Source organism: Paramisgurnus dabryanus, chromosome 18, assembly GCF_030506205.2.
Source record: "Paramisgurnus dabryanus chromosome 18, PD_genome_1.1, whole genome shotgun sequence".
Classification (NCBI taxonomy): Eukaryota; Metazoa; Chordata; class Actinopteri; order Cypriniformes; family Cobitidae; genus Paramisgurnus; species Paramisgurnus dabryanus.
Window position 1 is genome coordinate 7,001,401 of NC_133354.1, and position 15,713 is coordinate 7,017,113.

Genomic DNA, 15,713 nt, shown 5'->3' on the forward strand with positions numbered 1-15,713 from the left:
ATGATTTTGTCCGCATATCATCATGATCGGATTTATGGCTCCATTCAACACAAGCATTTTACCTTACCTATTCATGTGTAGCTATTTATTTATCATCGAATAGTATGTAACTTGCTTACCTTTTGATGCATTATTACCATGTTTTCGTAGCACATCCTTGTGCTTTCTTTCAATGTGCAGCTTCAGATTCCAGGATGAATATTTGCTTACTTTTACAGTCTCTCCGCACTTCTTTTCAATGTTTTCTTCCTGTCCAATCTTAACTTTGATTTTTACTTTACATTTATGTAGAAGGCTTGAATTCCATAACTTATTGCTAGACGTTTTTACAGATTCTCGAACTAGCAAATTATTAAAGGGCGTTCTGGGTTCAACGAGCGGTACTGAGCGAGCGGAATTTTTAGAGAGGCGCTTTGATGGAATATTACCGCACCGCTCAAGGCTCCGCTCCGATCCGCTCACATGCTTTGCCCTGAAACGTCAGGTAAAGCGCCCAGGCTCTCAACTGAAGGAATACATATGCCTACAAATCAAATGCTTCGGTAAAGTCTCACAAATTAAACATTGAAGTACATGTTGCATAAAAATAAACACTGAAGTTTATAATTACTATGTTTTTGTTTTTTTACAGTGGGTCATAATATATCATATATTTTCATTTGTCAGTGCGTTTTGTGGTGTTAGGAATTGTTTGCGCATTTCTGCACTAACTCAGAATGTGCGTACACCACCTCCTGAGCTGGCGTAGGATTTGAGCGTGCCGTACGCCAACGTCCATATTGATAAATCTCAAAGTCACCGTGGTTTTGGGTGTACGCCAGGTGTACGCTGGAAATTTGGTGTACGTACTTTTGATAAATGAGGGCCATTGAGTCTTCAGGGATGTGCTCATGAGGAAATTTTGCCACAGATTAATAAACTCATTTTAATCTTCAACTTGATGAAAATTAACATTATTTGTTTATAACAAAATAAATAAGCCATATAATATTAACTCTTTCACCGCCAGCGTTTTTAAAAAAAGTTGCCAGCCAGCGCCAGCGTTTTTCATGATTTTCACCAAAGTTTAATGCCTTTCAGAAAATGTTCTTCTTTAAATATATAAACATACAATATAACAAATGAACGAACAGACCCTCTGCTTTCAAAAAAAAAAAAGTTTCATCCTACCTTCAGTGGTTCTTTTGTAATCAGCTTTTGAATATGGGTAGGTTTCTGCAAAAACACCGGATTTTGAGCAAAAAGCAGAGATAATTAAATTTTTGTGACGGACTTTTCATAGAGATCCCATTCAGAGCGATCTTTAAAACAGACACGGACATGCAGTGGCTTGCCATAGGGCAATACTTCCGGGTTTAAAAAGTTGCGGGGATGATAGCGGTATTGCGGAAAGAGGGAATATCTCGTCATTGGCAGGGAAGCGTTTTCTCTTGATTGACGAGATATCTTGTCAATGGTGGTGAAAGAGTTAAAGTGATATGCATGCATTGTTACAGTAATAACAAGAAATTTCATTATTGATTTTTATTGATTTTATTGTGTTTTACATGTGAGAGTACTGAGTGTTTTTTATGTAAGAGAAATATTTGAGTAAGCAAAAACTCTCAATTGAATCTCTTTGCTGTCTTAAAGAAACGACTGAGATGTTGAAGAGATTTTATGTGTGAATGTGTTTCCTGCGGGCCAGATTGAAGGTTTTGCCTCATGTTAATGTGCAGTTTAATATATCTGATGTTAAAATGCTTCATTTCAAACCCTGATTGAATCTCTCTCTCTCTTCTCTCTCTCTCTCTCTCTCTCTCTCTCTCTCTCTCTCTCTCTCTCTCTCTCTCTCTCTCTCTCTCTCTCTCTCTCTCTCACACACACACACACACACAAACACACACAAACAAACCTTTCATACGTCTCTCTATCATCACTCCTCTTTTAGGGCCCCCAAATCCACCTGTCTGCAGCTGTGTGCATGTGTGTGTGCGTGCGTGCGTGTGTGTGTGTGTGTGTGTGTGTGTGTGTGTGTGTGTGTGTGTGTGTGTGTGTGTGTGTGTGTGTGTGTTTGTGTGTGTTATATGGGTCTATTGGTCTGTTCTGGCTTTAGGTTGTGAGACCTCAGGTGCCAGAAGAGGTTTGAGAGGTGAAAGGTGTGTGTGTGTGTGTGTGTGTATAAGTGTGTGTTTATGTGTGATTATATGAGTGTGTATGTGAGGACTTCCACATGGGCAGTGGCTGATAAGGAGAAAGATTCAAAGTAATAAATTACAGAGAGAGAGAGTCTGATAAATAATGGGTGTGTGTGTGTTTGTGTGTGTTTGTGTGTGTGTGTGTGTGTGTGTGTGTGTGTGTGTGTGTGTGTGTGTGTGTGCGCGCTGAAATAAATTCATTATGTCTCACCTCAACTGGCTTTTCGAGAGCGTCTCTTGAGAAGAGCAGAGATGTTTGTCTCTCTGACCTCAAATCCGGTGACTCCAGTTATATAAATAAACTTATTACACGGCTCTCTGGAATGCTTGATTCTGATTGGTCAGTTGAGACATTTGCAGGTTCGTTCTTTTCGAATAATAACCGCTCCAAAATAATAACGCATAGCCGGTACTACTTTTACGAGTAAGATCGCTCCGCGCCAATAAAGATTACTGTTTGTTTGGCGCCATCTTGTGACAAACACTGGACAACCACGACAAGACACAGAGAGCTTACTGAGACTGAACTTGACAAAATAGAGCATGACAGCTACGAAGCCACCAACACACAAAAAAATACAGAATGGGCATTAAAACTTCTCAAAGACTGGCTAAAAGAGAAAAAAATGGAGACAGACAAGTATGAAGCAGAGGATCTTAAAAAGGTATTACGATCATTTTATGCATCTGTGCAAAGTTTCGCGGAAGGATAAAAATGTTAATTTAAAACAAATATGCCAATAAAATGTTTCAAATTCATATTCATGTCCAGTTTTTTTTCTTATGTGACAAGTAGCCGTGTAATAAGCGGGATAATGTAGAGTCAGCCGGTAGTTATCGGGAAATAAGCCCCTTCAGTGTGATACAAGACCCTCCGCTTCGCGTCGGGTCCTGATCACACTGTCGGGGCTTATTTCCCGATAACTACCGGCTGCCTCTACATTATCCCTTACATAACAGGAAATGATGTCAAATGTCTCAGAATCAAGAAAAAACTTTTCAAGAATTGTGATATCATGGACATTTAAACACTTATTCACTAATTATTGTATGCTTTTTTGTATTTATAAGCACAAGAACACTTTCAGCCTAATTCACAACACATGCGTACATACATAACTCATGTTAGTGAACAGTGAATTTGGAGGAAATGTTTTCTTTTTTGGATCATATAAAATTTTGTAATTTTTTAAGTGCAGAGGAAGAGTTTTCTTTGGGATCATAGGGAAAACGCTGTATGAATTTGTGTTTGGAAAGATGAAAGAAGAGCGTAAGTCTGTACCTGTTTTGGCCGTTGGTCTACGTCATTATACAGAGCAGCGATGACAGATCTGCCGCTTTAAACCTCTTCATCTGAGCTTTATTTAAAGCTGTCTGTTTATCTTTAAGTCACGAAGGCCTGAACGTTCTCTAAATGGACGTCCTTTATCAGCTGTTGACTTTACAATAAATGAACGTCTGAAGAAAGAATGTGTGTCTTTAATGTGCCGGCGTTTATAGGGACACTTTGAAGTGAAGTTTTGCAGGCGGCACGAGAAGGGAAGCTTATGAACGCTGTGTTCTCTTATTGTGAGTCAGAGAAAGAGCGATTCAATAAAGCGGTTATGTTAAAAAAGACACAATGTAAAGAGGGAGACCAACACAGTTTTTGTTAATTATTGCACATTAGTTTGATTGTTTTTCTGCTTGTCGTAATTCAAACAGATCTACATTATGTGAGCTTTTATAAAAGTGTTCACTGGTATTGTGGGAAATAGTTTGTAATATGAATGGCAGTCTTTTTAAGTAAGATATACTCATAGTTTTTACTTTGTAATGGCAAACTGAACTAAATGACTGAATTAATGTAATTTGCTTTACTGTGTCTTAAACTTTGTGTTTTATTTCTTGTAGATCTTGAAGACAGAGCAAGTTCATCATGGGGAAATGGAGTCCGTGCCACAAAGGTAAATCCCAAACATCATTTGTATCTCATGCAGTGATATATGAACAGATCTTTCATCATCACTTTTCCATTTCAGATTTACGCAAAACTTTAGGGCTGTCAAAACATTAATTGCAATCAATTGCATACAAAATAAAAGTTTGCATAATATATGTGTGTGTGTGTGTGTGATAAATTATGTATATATGAATACACACATACATACAGAGCCCCTAAGGGGACATGGAGAAAAAATTCAATAAAGTTTAGTTTTGGGTGCGCACGTGAAGGTGAAAGTTTTTATTCTCTAATCTGATCATGAACTTGCGCAGTAATATTATGCTGGCAAATGATCTCAGTTTTAGTGAGGAGCTCCCTTATCTCTGCATCTGTATTTAAAACCCCTGTGTCAAAGAGCTGAATGGTAACTTGTTGCAATGACACACGCGTCCTCGACACGCCCCTTAAGGCATTGTTTCTGCCTTTTGTTCACACATTTATTCAGACAACGCCGTGTTTATGGAGGGAAAAAGATTGGATTAAACTGAAGATCAGATAGGAAAAGCTCTGCTTCGTGTGAATGTGGTCTATTTGTGACTGCTACTGTATAACTTCATCCAAGTACTGTTGAGTTGATCTGAATGCATTCACCTCTGGATTTGACATGGTGTCATCTCTAAAGGTCAAAGGTGACTGTGATAGGGTCTGAAGAGTTTAAGAGTGAGTCTGACATCAGCAGAATTAGTGATCAGGAGCACAGAGGTGAATCAAGGACGTGCTTACAGAGCACTTTCAAACTTTCAGCTCATCCTCTGAATGCAAATGTGTTCACATCTAAAATATCTCATGAACTTTCGGTGTCTGTGAGAATAAAGTTTAAAGGAACATCATGAGTTTATTTCCAGTGACCTGTAATGTGTGTCTGACTTCACACAAACCGATCTCGTGTTAAAAGGCAGAAAATGCATTTTCAGTATACAGTATGATGTTGTAGCTGATGTTATACTGTGTTCATGTTAACAGTAATTTACATTGAAAGTGGCGAGTTTAAATCTTTAAAGCGAGTTTACATATGCCTTACAGAATCTGCTAACTAAAATCTGACTTTTTTCATGTTTAAGTGCTATAATTGGGTCCCCAGTGCTTTTATCAACATAGAAAATGTGAAAAAGATCAACCCAGTAACTTAATTTTGGTAAACCATTCTCTGCAAGCATGTGAAAAAATAGATCATTGAAATTTGGCTCCACTTGTGATGTCAGAAGGGGATCTTATTTTAATAATACTGCCCCTTAATCTGCACTATCCAACCACAGCACTGCCATTTAGTGCAGAGAGAAAGAGAGAGAAAATAATTGACAGCACAATTGAGTTTCAATTTCAACAAACCACCATTATGGCGATCAGGGTTTGCATTATCAGCTCATTTGCATTTATAAGGACACACCCCAAAAACAGCACATTTTTGCTCGCACCTACAAAGTGGCAATTTTAACATTATAATAATTTATCTATATCTGTGTCTCCCAACCAGGGGGTCGGGGCCCACAGGGTGGCCTCAGCAGATTTCAAAGGGGGCCTCAAGATGTCTTAAATCATTTATTAAAATTAATCAAAATTGGACAAACAAGCATTAAAATAAGCTAAAACGAGCAAAAATCAAGATGTTTATTTTTTTGGCCATTTTAGTAGCAAATATACATCTGTCAAGTCATTCCAAGTTCTATTTAATTTTATGTGGAAAAAATTTTGTGAGTGGGGGGCCTTCAAATATTGTTGTGGGTAACTACGGGGCCTTGAAGTGAAAAGGGTTGGGAACCACTGATTTATATAATATTTTGAGCTGAAACTTTGCATACATACTCTGGGGACACCAAAGATTTATTTGACATCTTATAAAAATTCTTGTAAAATGTCCCCTTTAATAATTTAAAAGAAATAAGAGAACTTATAAAAATTGCAGTTTGTTTATTATTTAATTCTGCCCTGAATAACAGATTTCACATAACAGATTTTTACATTTAATCCAAAAAATAACAGAATTTACACAAAAAGTCAAATAAAATAGAATAAAAATAGAATAGAAAAAAATTAGATTAAAACGAATATAGAAATATACAATTCTATGAACACAATCCTTATGTTACCGATTTCAACTTTTGTTTCCCACAGAATTACGCAGACGGTTCACAGTACAGTCACATGACCAGCCGGGACATCGGGTCACATGACAATATTTCGCCACCGTACATTAACTCCAGATTAGCAGGTAAGACCCATGAGATGATGTTGTGATGTTGGAGCAGACATTTCTGTGGGATTTCTCAAGGTCAGGAAAACCTGGAAATGCCATGATGGAAATTTTAAATGTGTTTTAAAGGGCAAATATATATTTACAAGTCCACTATTAAATGTGCTGTTGGCTAAATATTGCTGTTAGATAGAGTGCGTTATTTATTTTTTGATGAATGGGTTCAACTGGTTCACTAATGGTTCTTTGACTGAGTTTGAATGCTTTTTAAAATCCTGGGAATGTCATAGAAGATACAGGAGTTAGTAAATGCAGGAACCCTGTTTTTAATGGGAATGTGTATGATTGTGTTTTTTGTTTTGTGAGATTTATAGTTTATCTTGACTGTGTGTTTTCACAAAAAACGACACAGTGGATTGTTACTCATGTTTACTGACGTCAAGTGTTGAATCTTTTTGATGTCACAGACTGTGATGTTTTTGACAGTGTTGTTTAATGTAAAGTCAGGTCACAAACCCACACATCTGTCTGTATCATGTGTAGGGTGACGCTGCTCATTTACCCATAATACCGCGGTTTGCCGCTGGCCGTCTCTGTCTCATTCAGTGAGCAAATGGTCAGTGAATCAGATAATCGACTCCTGACAGAAGAGAGACGAACTAATTAAGCTTGAAAAATATCACGATCAAAACCTCTCATAATGAAGTTATTATTTCAGAGAGCTTTTCATAAAGCCTGTAGATGTTGATAAAGGTGTTGATGTATGATTGTTTGTTAGTATGGTTGTTTATTTGTCTTTACATGTTTCCTTCCTGTCTGAGCTCAGAGCAGACAGATGACATCACATCCTGTCTGTTTTACTACAGTACAGTAGATTTCTTCTGGACCGCGGTCAGTCCACTTCCCATATTTATTTATTTAAAATGACCCATGAATCACAACATGTTGTGTGTGTGTGTGGTGTGCAGGTGTGCAGTCTCTACAGTTTTCTTGTCATCTACCTGTTAAATGAAGCACACAGAAGTTCTGGACTTGTAAGCAGGTTTGGGTTCTGTGAGGCTCAGTTAAGAAAGAGCAGAAATCTTGTTGTCTCTTGCAAGCAGTTTTACAACACAAATGCTTCATCGCTGTTTATTCAGCAGCAGTTTTTTCTGTCGGCCTGCAGTATTTTTCTGCATATAGAGAAGTTTGTTTGAAAACTGCTGACCTTTGTGATTGCCCATAATTTATTTGAAGAACCACAGCGACTGTATTCTGACCACTTTTAACATTAAGACTTCACTTTAGATTTATTATTTAACAACAAGTGCATAATGTTTCATATTTTTATTTACAATATTTTAGAAACAGAAATTTTAACAGATTAGTCAAATCATTTAAAGGAATAGTCCACTTTAAAAAAAACTTCTTTGTTTAGTCAATAAGACATTTTTAAGGATAAGGATTTTTCTCCATATAGGGGACTTTATTTGGACCTCAACAGTTTACAGTCTCAATGCAGCTTCAAAGCTCTTTAAACGATCCCAACCGAGACAAAGTGTCTTATCTAGTGAAACCATCCTCATTTTCACCAAAAAAAGTACTTTCAAACCACAACTTCTCGTCTTGCACTAGTCGTATGATGCACCAGTGTGACCTTACATATTACGTAACCACATCAAAAGGTTACGCATTACATATGTGAAACGCACACTCGTGGACCATTTTCAACTATAAACTGACACAAAGAGCCCTTTTTTAATGATCTAAGCGCATTGTCATCGGCGTGTCCGATTCCAATTTTTCTTGTTTAACGGCAAGAAAAATGGTTTGTGTGCCTAGTGCACAGTCTAAAAGGGTTGTTCCTATTCTCGTAATAAGTAATGGGTGTGTTTCAGGCATAACGTGCAATAAACCAATGACAGCATTACTTACAAATGGTTCTCATCTCACCATATCCACAGGTACAAAGTCATCATATACAACAAATCTGTGGGGTAACATAAAAAACATTTCAAAATAGATGCAATATTTGCATTTGTTTAAAGCAAATCATTTAATTACTTGCTAGGCTACAGGTGAAGCAGCTCTTTACGCCTTCAAATGTCTAATATTCGATCGTCAATTATGTCCAAGAGACTCAATAATAATCTTTTACATTTTAATTATTTGATTTGTAATATTTCAAAAACGTCTGTGTGCTGCTGCACATCCATGTGCTTTGTCGTCCCATTTATAGGCACATATTACTAACACACTCACTAAATAACAAAAACAATATTGTAGCTTATTTTAGTTCCTTCAAAATAGCAATGCACCAACAATGCGCTTGAACACACCTGGATTTCAGACCAGAACGCCAATGGGTGCAAAGTTGGGTGCAAATGCATTTACTATTTGAACAACGTTGCGCTAAACGTGAAAATTGTGCCAGGTTGAAAATAGCGAAAGACACTTGCATCACGCATTGCGCTGCATTGCACCAGTTGTATGATAGGGCCCTAAGACATGAATTATTATCATTCACATACAACGTCTGAACGCTCCTCTTTCTTCACACTTGTAAACACTGTGGCGGTAGTTTCACATACGTCATGCGTGACCTTTCCATGTGATTAGGTAATACGTAAGGTCGCACAGGTGCATCACACGGCTAGTGCATGACGAGAAATTGTGGTTTAAAAGTACCTTTTTTGGCGAAAATAACCATTGCTTTGCTAGATAAGACCCATAGATATGTATAAAGGCTAGATGTCTCGTCCGCGCTGCTGGCCAATTGAGTGGAACGTCCGCATTTTGGCGGCCATCTTACAACAGGGCGCTCGCTCACTTGTAGCATTGAGTTTTAATGATGCAGGTACTTTTAAATGACCATAACTTGCTTAATTTTTTACAGATTTTCTAACGGTTTGGTTTGTTATAAACGTCAAAGATGTACCTATGACACTGCATACCTATACTAAAAATAAATAAAAAATTCATGAAACATGTTAAAGCATCCAGAATTATAGCCATGTTAATAACGTTTGTAAAAAACCAAACCGTTTGAAAATCGGTAGAAAATTGAGCAAGTTATGGTCATTTAAAAGTACCTGCACCATTAAACTCAATGCTACGAGTGAGCGAGCGCCCTGTGGTAAGATGGCCGCCAGCTGATGCCGTTAGGGACTCGGCGGTAAGACATCTAGCCCTTATATCTATGGATAAGACCTCTTATGTCTCGGTTGGGATCGTTTAGAGTCCTTTGAAGCTGCATTAAAACTGTAAACCGTTGAGGTCCAATAAAGTCCACTATATGGAGAAAAAAACATAATTTCTTCTCCACTGAACAAAGAAAGACATAAACATCTTGGATGACATGGGGCTGAGTAAATTATCAAGATTTTTTTATGTTGTTTAAAGTTTATGCCAACTATTTTGACACATTGTGAATAATTCAAACTTTTTTTTATGATGTTTGTTTATTATTATGCATTTTGTATGTAATCTATGATTTATATATTTCTGTTTGTATTATATTATATTATACACATTTATTTAAATTGAACCTATTTAGTAATACAAACACATGTCAAGCGCAACACAGAGACACACAGATGGTCATCAATGAGTCAATGATCCTCCCTTCAGCTCCTCTTCACCTCCTCTGATCTCATTAACACACGCCATCATTCCTGCGACAGATACATCCACATCATTCCTTCAGACCTCCACAAGTCACATTTGCCTCCAGTTCTCCTTACTGAAGACCCTCAGAATGAGACAGAGAGAGAAACACAAAACATCTCACATATATACTGTATAATATATCTACGTCTTCAGATGGCATTAGTGCTCTCATGTTTCTCATATCAGACACAGCTGTAAATGTTTGTTAAATAGAGTCACAGCGGGGCTGAATACAGAATGCGAGCATTTACAGAGAAAAAACTGCATCTGATTGGTCTGTTTCTTTAGGACACGCCCCCTGAGCTGTTGACCAGTCACTGACCAATTCAACAGAGATCAAACCTGTGACACAAACAGGTTTTATTATAAACACTCTGAGTTAGTTTATGTGTCACTTCATCGAGGTGTTTATGAGATCACAGCTGCTCAGATTGTAGTTGCTAATTTCAATTTAATTTCATTTTAATCGTTTGTTTTATTTAAAGTGTAAGATTCAGAGTTTTGTCCTTAATCAGGAATTACACAAAGACACAGTAGAGGTTTTATGAGGCTGTGATAACACCTCCCACCGTCATTCAGAGACGACTTTAACTGGAAAATCAATTTGTAAATGAAGAAATAATGTTTTGTACTGGAGTGGAGTCTGTATAATTAACTTTATATTAAACTCTAAAGTCATTTCCAATATGTGTGTGTGTGTGTGTGTGTGATGAAGACATCAGGTCAGGCTCAGTCAGGCAGAAGCTACAGATGAGGACTCTCGGGACCCGGGCCAGGGCATTCATGTAGGACCATGCATGTATGTGTGTGCGCGCGTGCATGCATGTGTGTGTACTCTGCAGATGAGCCCTCACGGGAGCAGGACCGGGTCGTTGATGTAGGACTGTGTGTGTGTGCGTGTGTGTGTGTGTGTGACAGACTGTGAAATGACGCGTTGTTGCGCGGCTGGGCTGCACCTGGGCCCTTCAGTGCTGATGGATCGGTTTGGTCATGTGTAATAGGCCCATCTGCCGCGCCTTGTTTTTCTGTTTTACTGATAAACACTGATCCCAGCGGCTCAGCCTCCTGAACTGGATTCTGTCATTTTTCCCGACCGGAAAAAAAATCCGGATCGGGAGAATGGCAGAGGTTGGGTTATTATTAAAGAAGCGAGAACCAAATGAAAAGCAGGATGAAATTTTAAAGCGTATCCTTTGAGACGAGAGTCCGTGTGCGTTGCGAGCGAGAGTCCGCGTGCGTGTGTGTGTGTGTTAATGAGCGGTACGCATCACACTGAAGGGGTTTGGAGCTCGTCTCTATAATGACTTTTATTACAGCCAGGAGTTTCTGTAACCAAGCCAATTCTTAATTAAAGTCGCTGACATCATGCTGTAGTAATTAAGGACTGCATTAATTAAGCCGGGTTTTTTCGCAGGTTATTTTTTGCGCGGGGGTCTCGTGTCAGCGGCGGCGAAGCGTTCGGGGGCCGCCCGAGTTCCGGGATTGGTCGGACGGACCTTCGAGGAGGAACTTTTAGGGATCGGAGGGGAAAGTTTTGTCGCGCCGGACTCGCTTTCGTACGTGCCGATCGTATCGGTGCATTCTGATGGCTAATTATGCTTCGGAGAACATCGACAGCTGCATTCATCATCATAAAACGTAATAATTAATGACATTCCAACAAAGAAAAATATGTAAATGAGCACTCATTAGCATTTTCATATTCAGCTTCGATAATGCTTTTGCTGACAAGGCTGTAATTAATGAAAATGCATGTCGCAGGCAGGAGATTGGATCGGCTTCATTCCACGCACAATTCCCAAATGCTGGCATTATGGAAAACGAGGAGTGCTGCCAACTTTTTGGGGGAGAAAAAACTGAAAGCGCCGTATGCAAATGAGATGCTGGCACGATGGGTGGAAGAAGTTTAACCCCTTACCGTCCAAACAGTCGTATTCCTTCCTCCGTTCGACCTGATGTGTGTTTACAGAGAGTGGGAGACAGGGAATGCTGTTGGGAATGTCGTAGTCCAGTTGGGAATCCTGAGACGCATCTGTCCGTCCATCCGCTGAGCTGTATCTCTGCTGCGCTCGGTTACGCTCTATGCAGAAAGTGTGTTTTGTGTGTGTGTGAGTCACAGGGGTGTTTGTACAGTTGTGTGTCTTTGAGTTAACAGACTATCACAGGTGAATTTCTCTTTACACTTGTAATATCTTTAAATAATTCAGCGCTGTGCTTGCATCGAGCCTACCTACTGTCGTTTTCATCTCAGACATTTTTTTGTTATTTTGTATTTGTAATTAAACTTTGTGTCTTTACTTTTGCCATTTTAATCAGAAGATTCATAAGAAAGTCAGATTTCATGCTGTTCATCACATTTAAAATGATGGGTCAAGTTGAGTGCATTGCATTGTGGGATACAAAATCTCACGCAGTGTGCCTGTATGCATACTCAGCATCAGGGGTCTTCAACTACTCTTCTTCTAGGGCCAAATACATTTTTTTGTGGGATAAAATTTTACCACTATTTTTACCTTATATATATTTTATTTATTATATATTTTTACTTTGACCTATAAAATATTAAAAAAGAAAATATGAGTTTTCAAAAAAAAAAAAAAAAAAAAAAAAAAAATATATATATATATATATATATATATATATATATATATATATATATATATATATATATTGAAAACTCAATATTCTTTTTTAATATTTTAAAAACAATTGCAGTTTATCATTGCAACAGCAAAATGTTAATAGTTCAACTATGAACATTGCACAAAAAAGTGCAAGTGGAAGTAATCAACACATGTAATTTTGTATAGCACTAACTCTTAAACTGTTAAAATGTTTATAACTGTTTAACTTTTATTAATTGTTATATTTCAAGTATTCACAACATATAGCCAGTCTTCTCCTAATGGCTAAAATTGCACTTCATGTTTTCTTTTTAATATTTTAAAGATATATAGGCTAAAGCACCTTACCATTGTACACTACATTCGGATGTGACTGTTGGAGTCGCCCTCTAGTGGCAGCCGTAATGAAATTTCAGTTTAATCGTAAATCCGTGTCAACATGGGAGAAAAGCACAAGCACCTTCAATCTACGAATATATTTATACTTAATAATTTACTTATCAGTAATCAATCATTTTAAAGTGTTACTGATAAGGTTAAACAAAAAAGGATGAATAATTTCACCTTGCACGCAGGGTTTTGATTGGAAATACACTGAAATACATCACTTACGGTCGGCGTGTCACATGTGTTGTAGTTGCACAGGTTTTTATTTATTATGCATCCAAAACTCAAATTAAATCTGAAAATTACGCACCCGCAGATGGTTGGCACACCACGCAGCCACATCCCCGACTGTCCTTCCGGTTTATCGGCCGTCATTTGTCATGTACAGTGGAAAGGCGACTTTAAAGTAACCACACTGATTTTAAAACAGACAAAGATGTTTGTAGGGACGCATTTGGCCTGCAGGCCACCAGTTGACTAGCCCTGCTTTACATTCTAAAGAAATAGAAAAAGTATGTAAGGATGATAATATAAGAAACACAAACACGCACAAGTAAAGCAATAAACAGCGAATGATAAAACCACTAAACAAAAACGACTTCATGAAAGAACAGTTTTAATCCGATGAATTACAAAGTAAACACATAAAAGAAGAGAAAGATGAAACAATAAACATATAAAGACCTTTTGTAGACAATGTGAGAGAAAGATTTTATTTTTTAAACCAGAATAACCAGATGTGATTTAGACACAATAACCAATGGTGAAAGGTCACAGCTGGATTTTATCATAAATGTTTATATTAATAATATCATACTACTGTACTAGTCTGAATACCTGCATGACCTTAGACATGGGTTTACTACAGGTTTCTCCAGTTTACAAAGACTTGCATGGTTGGTATACTGGAAATACAAAATTGTTCTTCTCCAAATTAAGCTGGAATGAGCAAATTTTCAAAAAAGTAGTTATTTATATTTTAACATCCTTTATTTAAAAACACTTCAAAATGATTTATGATTTGTTGGGATCTGACAAAAAATGACCGAGCTACATGTGTTTAAAGAGTCAGCGAAGTCAATTTTGAGAAAAAAAAATCGAATTAAAGATTTTCAAAAGCAAAATCACAGCATTCATACCTTAAAATCACAGTAAAATGTCGCGCATATAGATGGAGACACATCCTTTGTATTAGTTGAACATTTAGGACGGTACACCCCTCAGAAAATGTACATATAAAGATAATTTAAGATGACTATTTAGAGCATTGGGATCGCTAGACGAAAGCTTAATGTACTTATTTATTATTATAAAAACTTTCATTATTTATACTTTCTTTTGCCTGTAGCTCAAAATTAAACTGTGCTCATTTCGACTCATTTTACCAAATACACAAACAAACCTTCATGTGCAGTTTACAACAGAGCACACACACTCCATACTGTATCCCATAATGCAATCAACCTTCCATTGCCAGGGTTTATAACGTCTCATTCTCCACTTATAGTTTTTTCAGACTAATAAAATTAAATAATTTGGCTTGGATTGCTGTAGCTAATTTGTTAAAAATAAACATGTTGTCATATACTGTTTTAAATGACATATTCTTTCAAATACTATTAATAAGACTTTTTTTATAAAACTGTGCACATGCATGCACAATTGTATATTTGACTTGTTTATAATTATTTAAAGCAAGATTTTCTTGCAGTAGTGGCAAAAGTTTTGACGCAGCACTTAAAAAACAATTTGAATGTGTTGAATCTGTGCTTTCTGTTGAATGGAATTGTGGGAAATTCAAGTGTACTAGTGTCGGCATTTTCCATTCAGAAGGGTTGGGTGCGTGCGTTCGGAGGTGACAGACGCGCCGAAGTTGGAGACTCCGTGTGCTTTTTGATGTGAAAGGTTATTTGCATGCTGTGGTGAGAGGAGTCTTTCCTTTAATCCCACACCTGAAAGAGTAAAAGAGGCGCTGCGTCAGGATCTTATCCCCAACCTGAAAGAGAGAGTCCCATTAAATCCTGCAGGACACGCGTTTACCCGACGAGAGACGCTGTCTGTCTCTGTGCTCGCGCCGCTTCACGGACTCGTAGAAAAGCTGGATTTGGGTGGCGTGGGGTTCGGGACAGTGCCGGATTTGTTTGAGCTAAATCTGCCGTTCTGGCATTCAGGGTTTTAAGCCACTTGAGTGTTTATGTGTCTGTATTTAATTTAGTGCTTCATTTGAATGACAAAAGAATAAAATAACCATTTGCATTGTGGCGACAATGTTGGCCTTTTGAATAAATACTGATAAAAAAGCAGGAAAGTTTATTCCCACTTTCCTTTTAACTCAGCCAAACAGAAGTTGCATGAAATTTTTTAATTCTTCTTATATTGAAAATAAAGATGTGTTGGAGTTTTTCCTCCAAACAGATGAATGCAGGCTATCAAAGAATACACACAGTTATATACATTACAATGTAAGTGCAGTTAATGATGAACAGTTATTTCATACAAACATTTAGTTGAAATGGGCCGAACGTGTTTCTCCTGCATCGCTCGGCTCGGGGCGGCTCTGAAAGCTCTTTTGTTTTGTGTGTAACGTCTGGCAAAGACGCTGGCAAAGCCAAACTGGCACGGCGATGCCACACAACATCTCTCACATCTGACACACACAAGAAACATAAATATATACAATATAAAACTTAATCCAAGGTATT

At 37.6% G+C, this 15,713-nt stretch overlaps 1 protein-coding gene across 9 annotated transcripts in view; it reads left to right on the forward strand.

Annotated features, from left to right (window-relative positions):
- Window positions 1–15,713, forward strand: part of tcf4 (transcription factor 4) — a 144,712-nt gene that overhangs the window by 40,745 nt on the left and 88,254 nt on the right. For all 9 annotated transcript variants that reach the window (XM_065243626.2, XM_065243631.2, XM_065243628.2 and 6 more), the window contains 2 exons: window positions 4,071–4,123; window positions 6,274–6,370. In XM_065243626.2, the coding sequence (XP_065099698.1) occupies window positions 4,071–4,123; window positions 6,274–6,370 (150 nt within the window). The remainder of the gene's footprint in view (window positions 1–4,070; window positions 4,124–6,273; window positions 6,371–15,713) is intronic.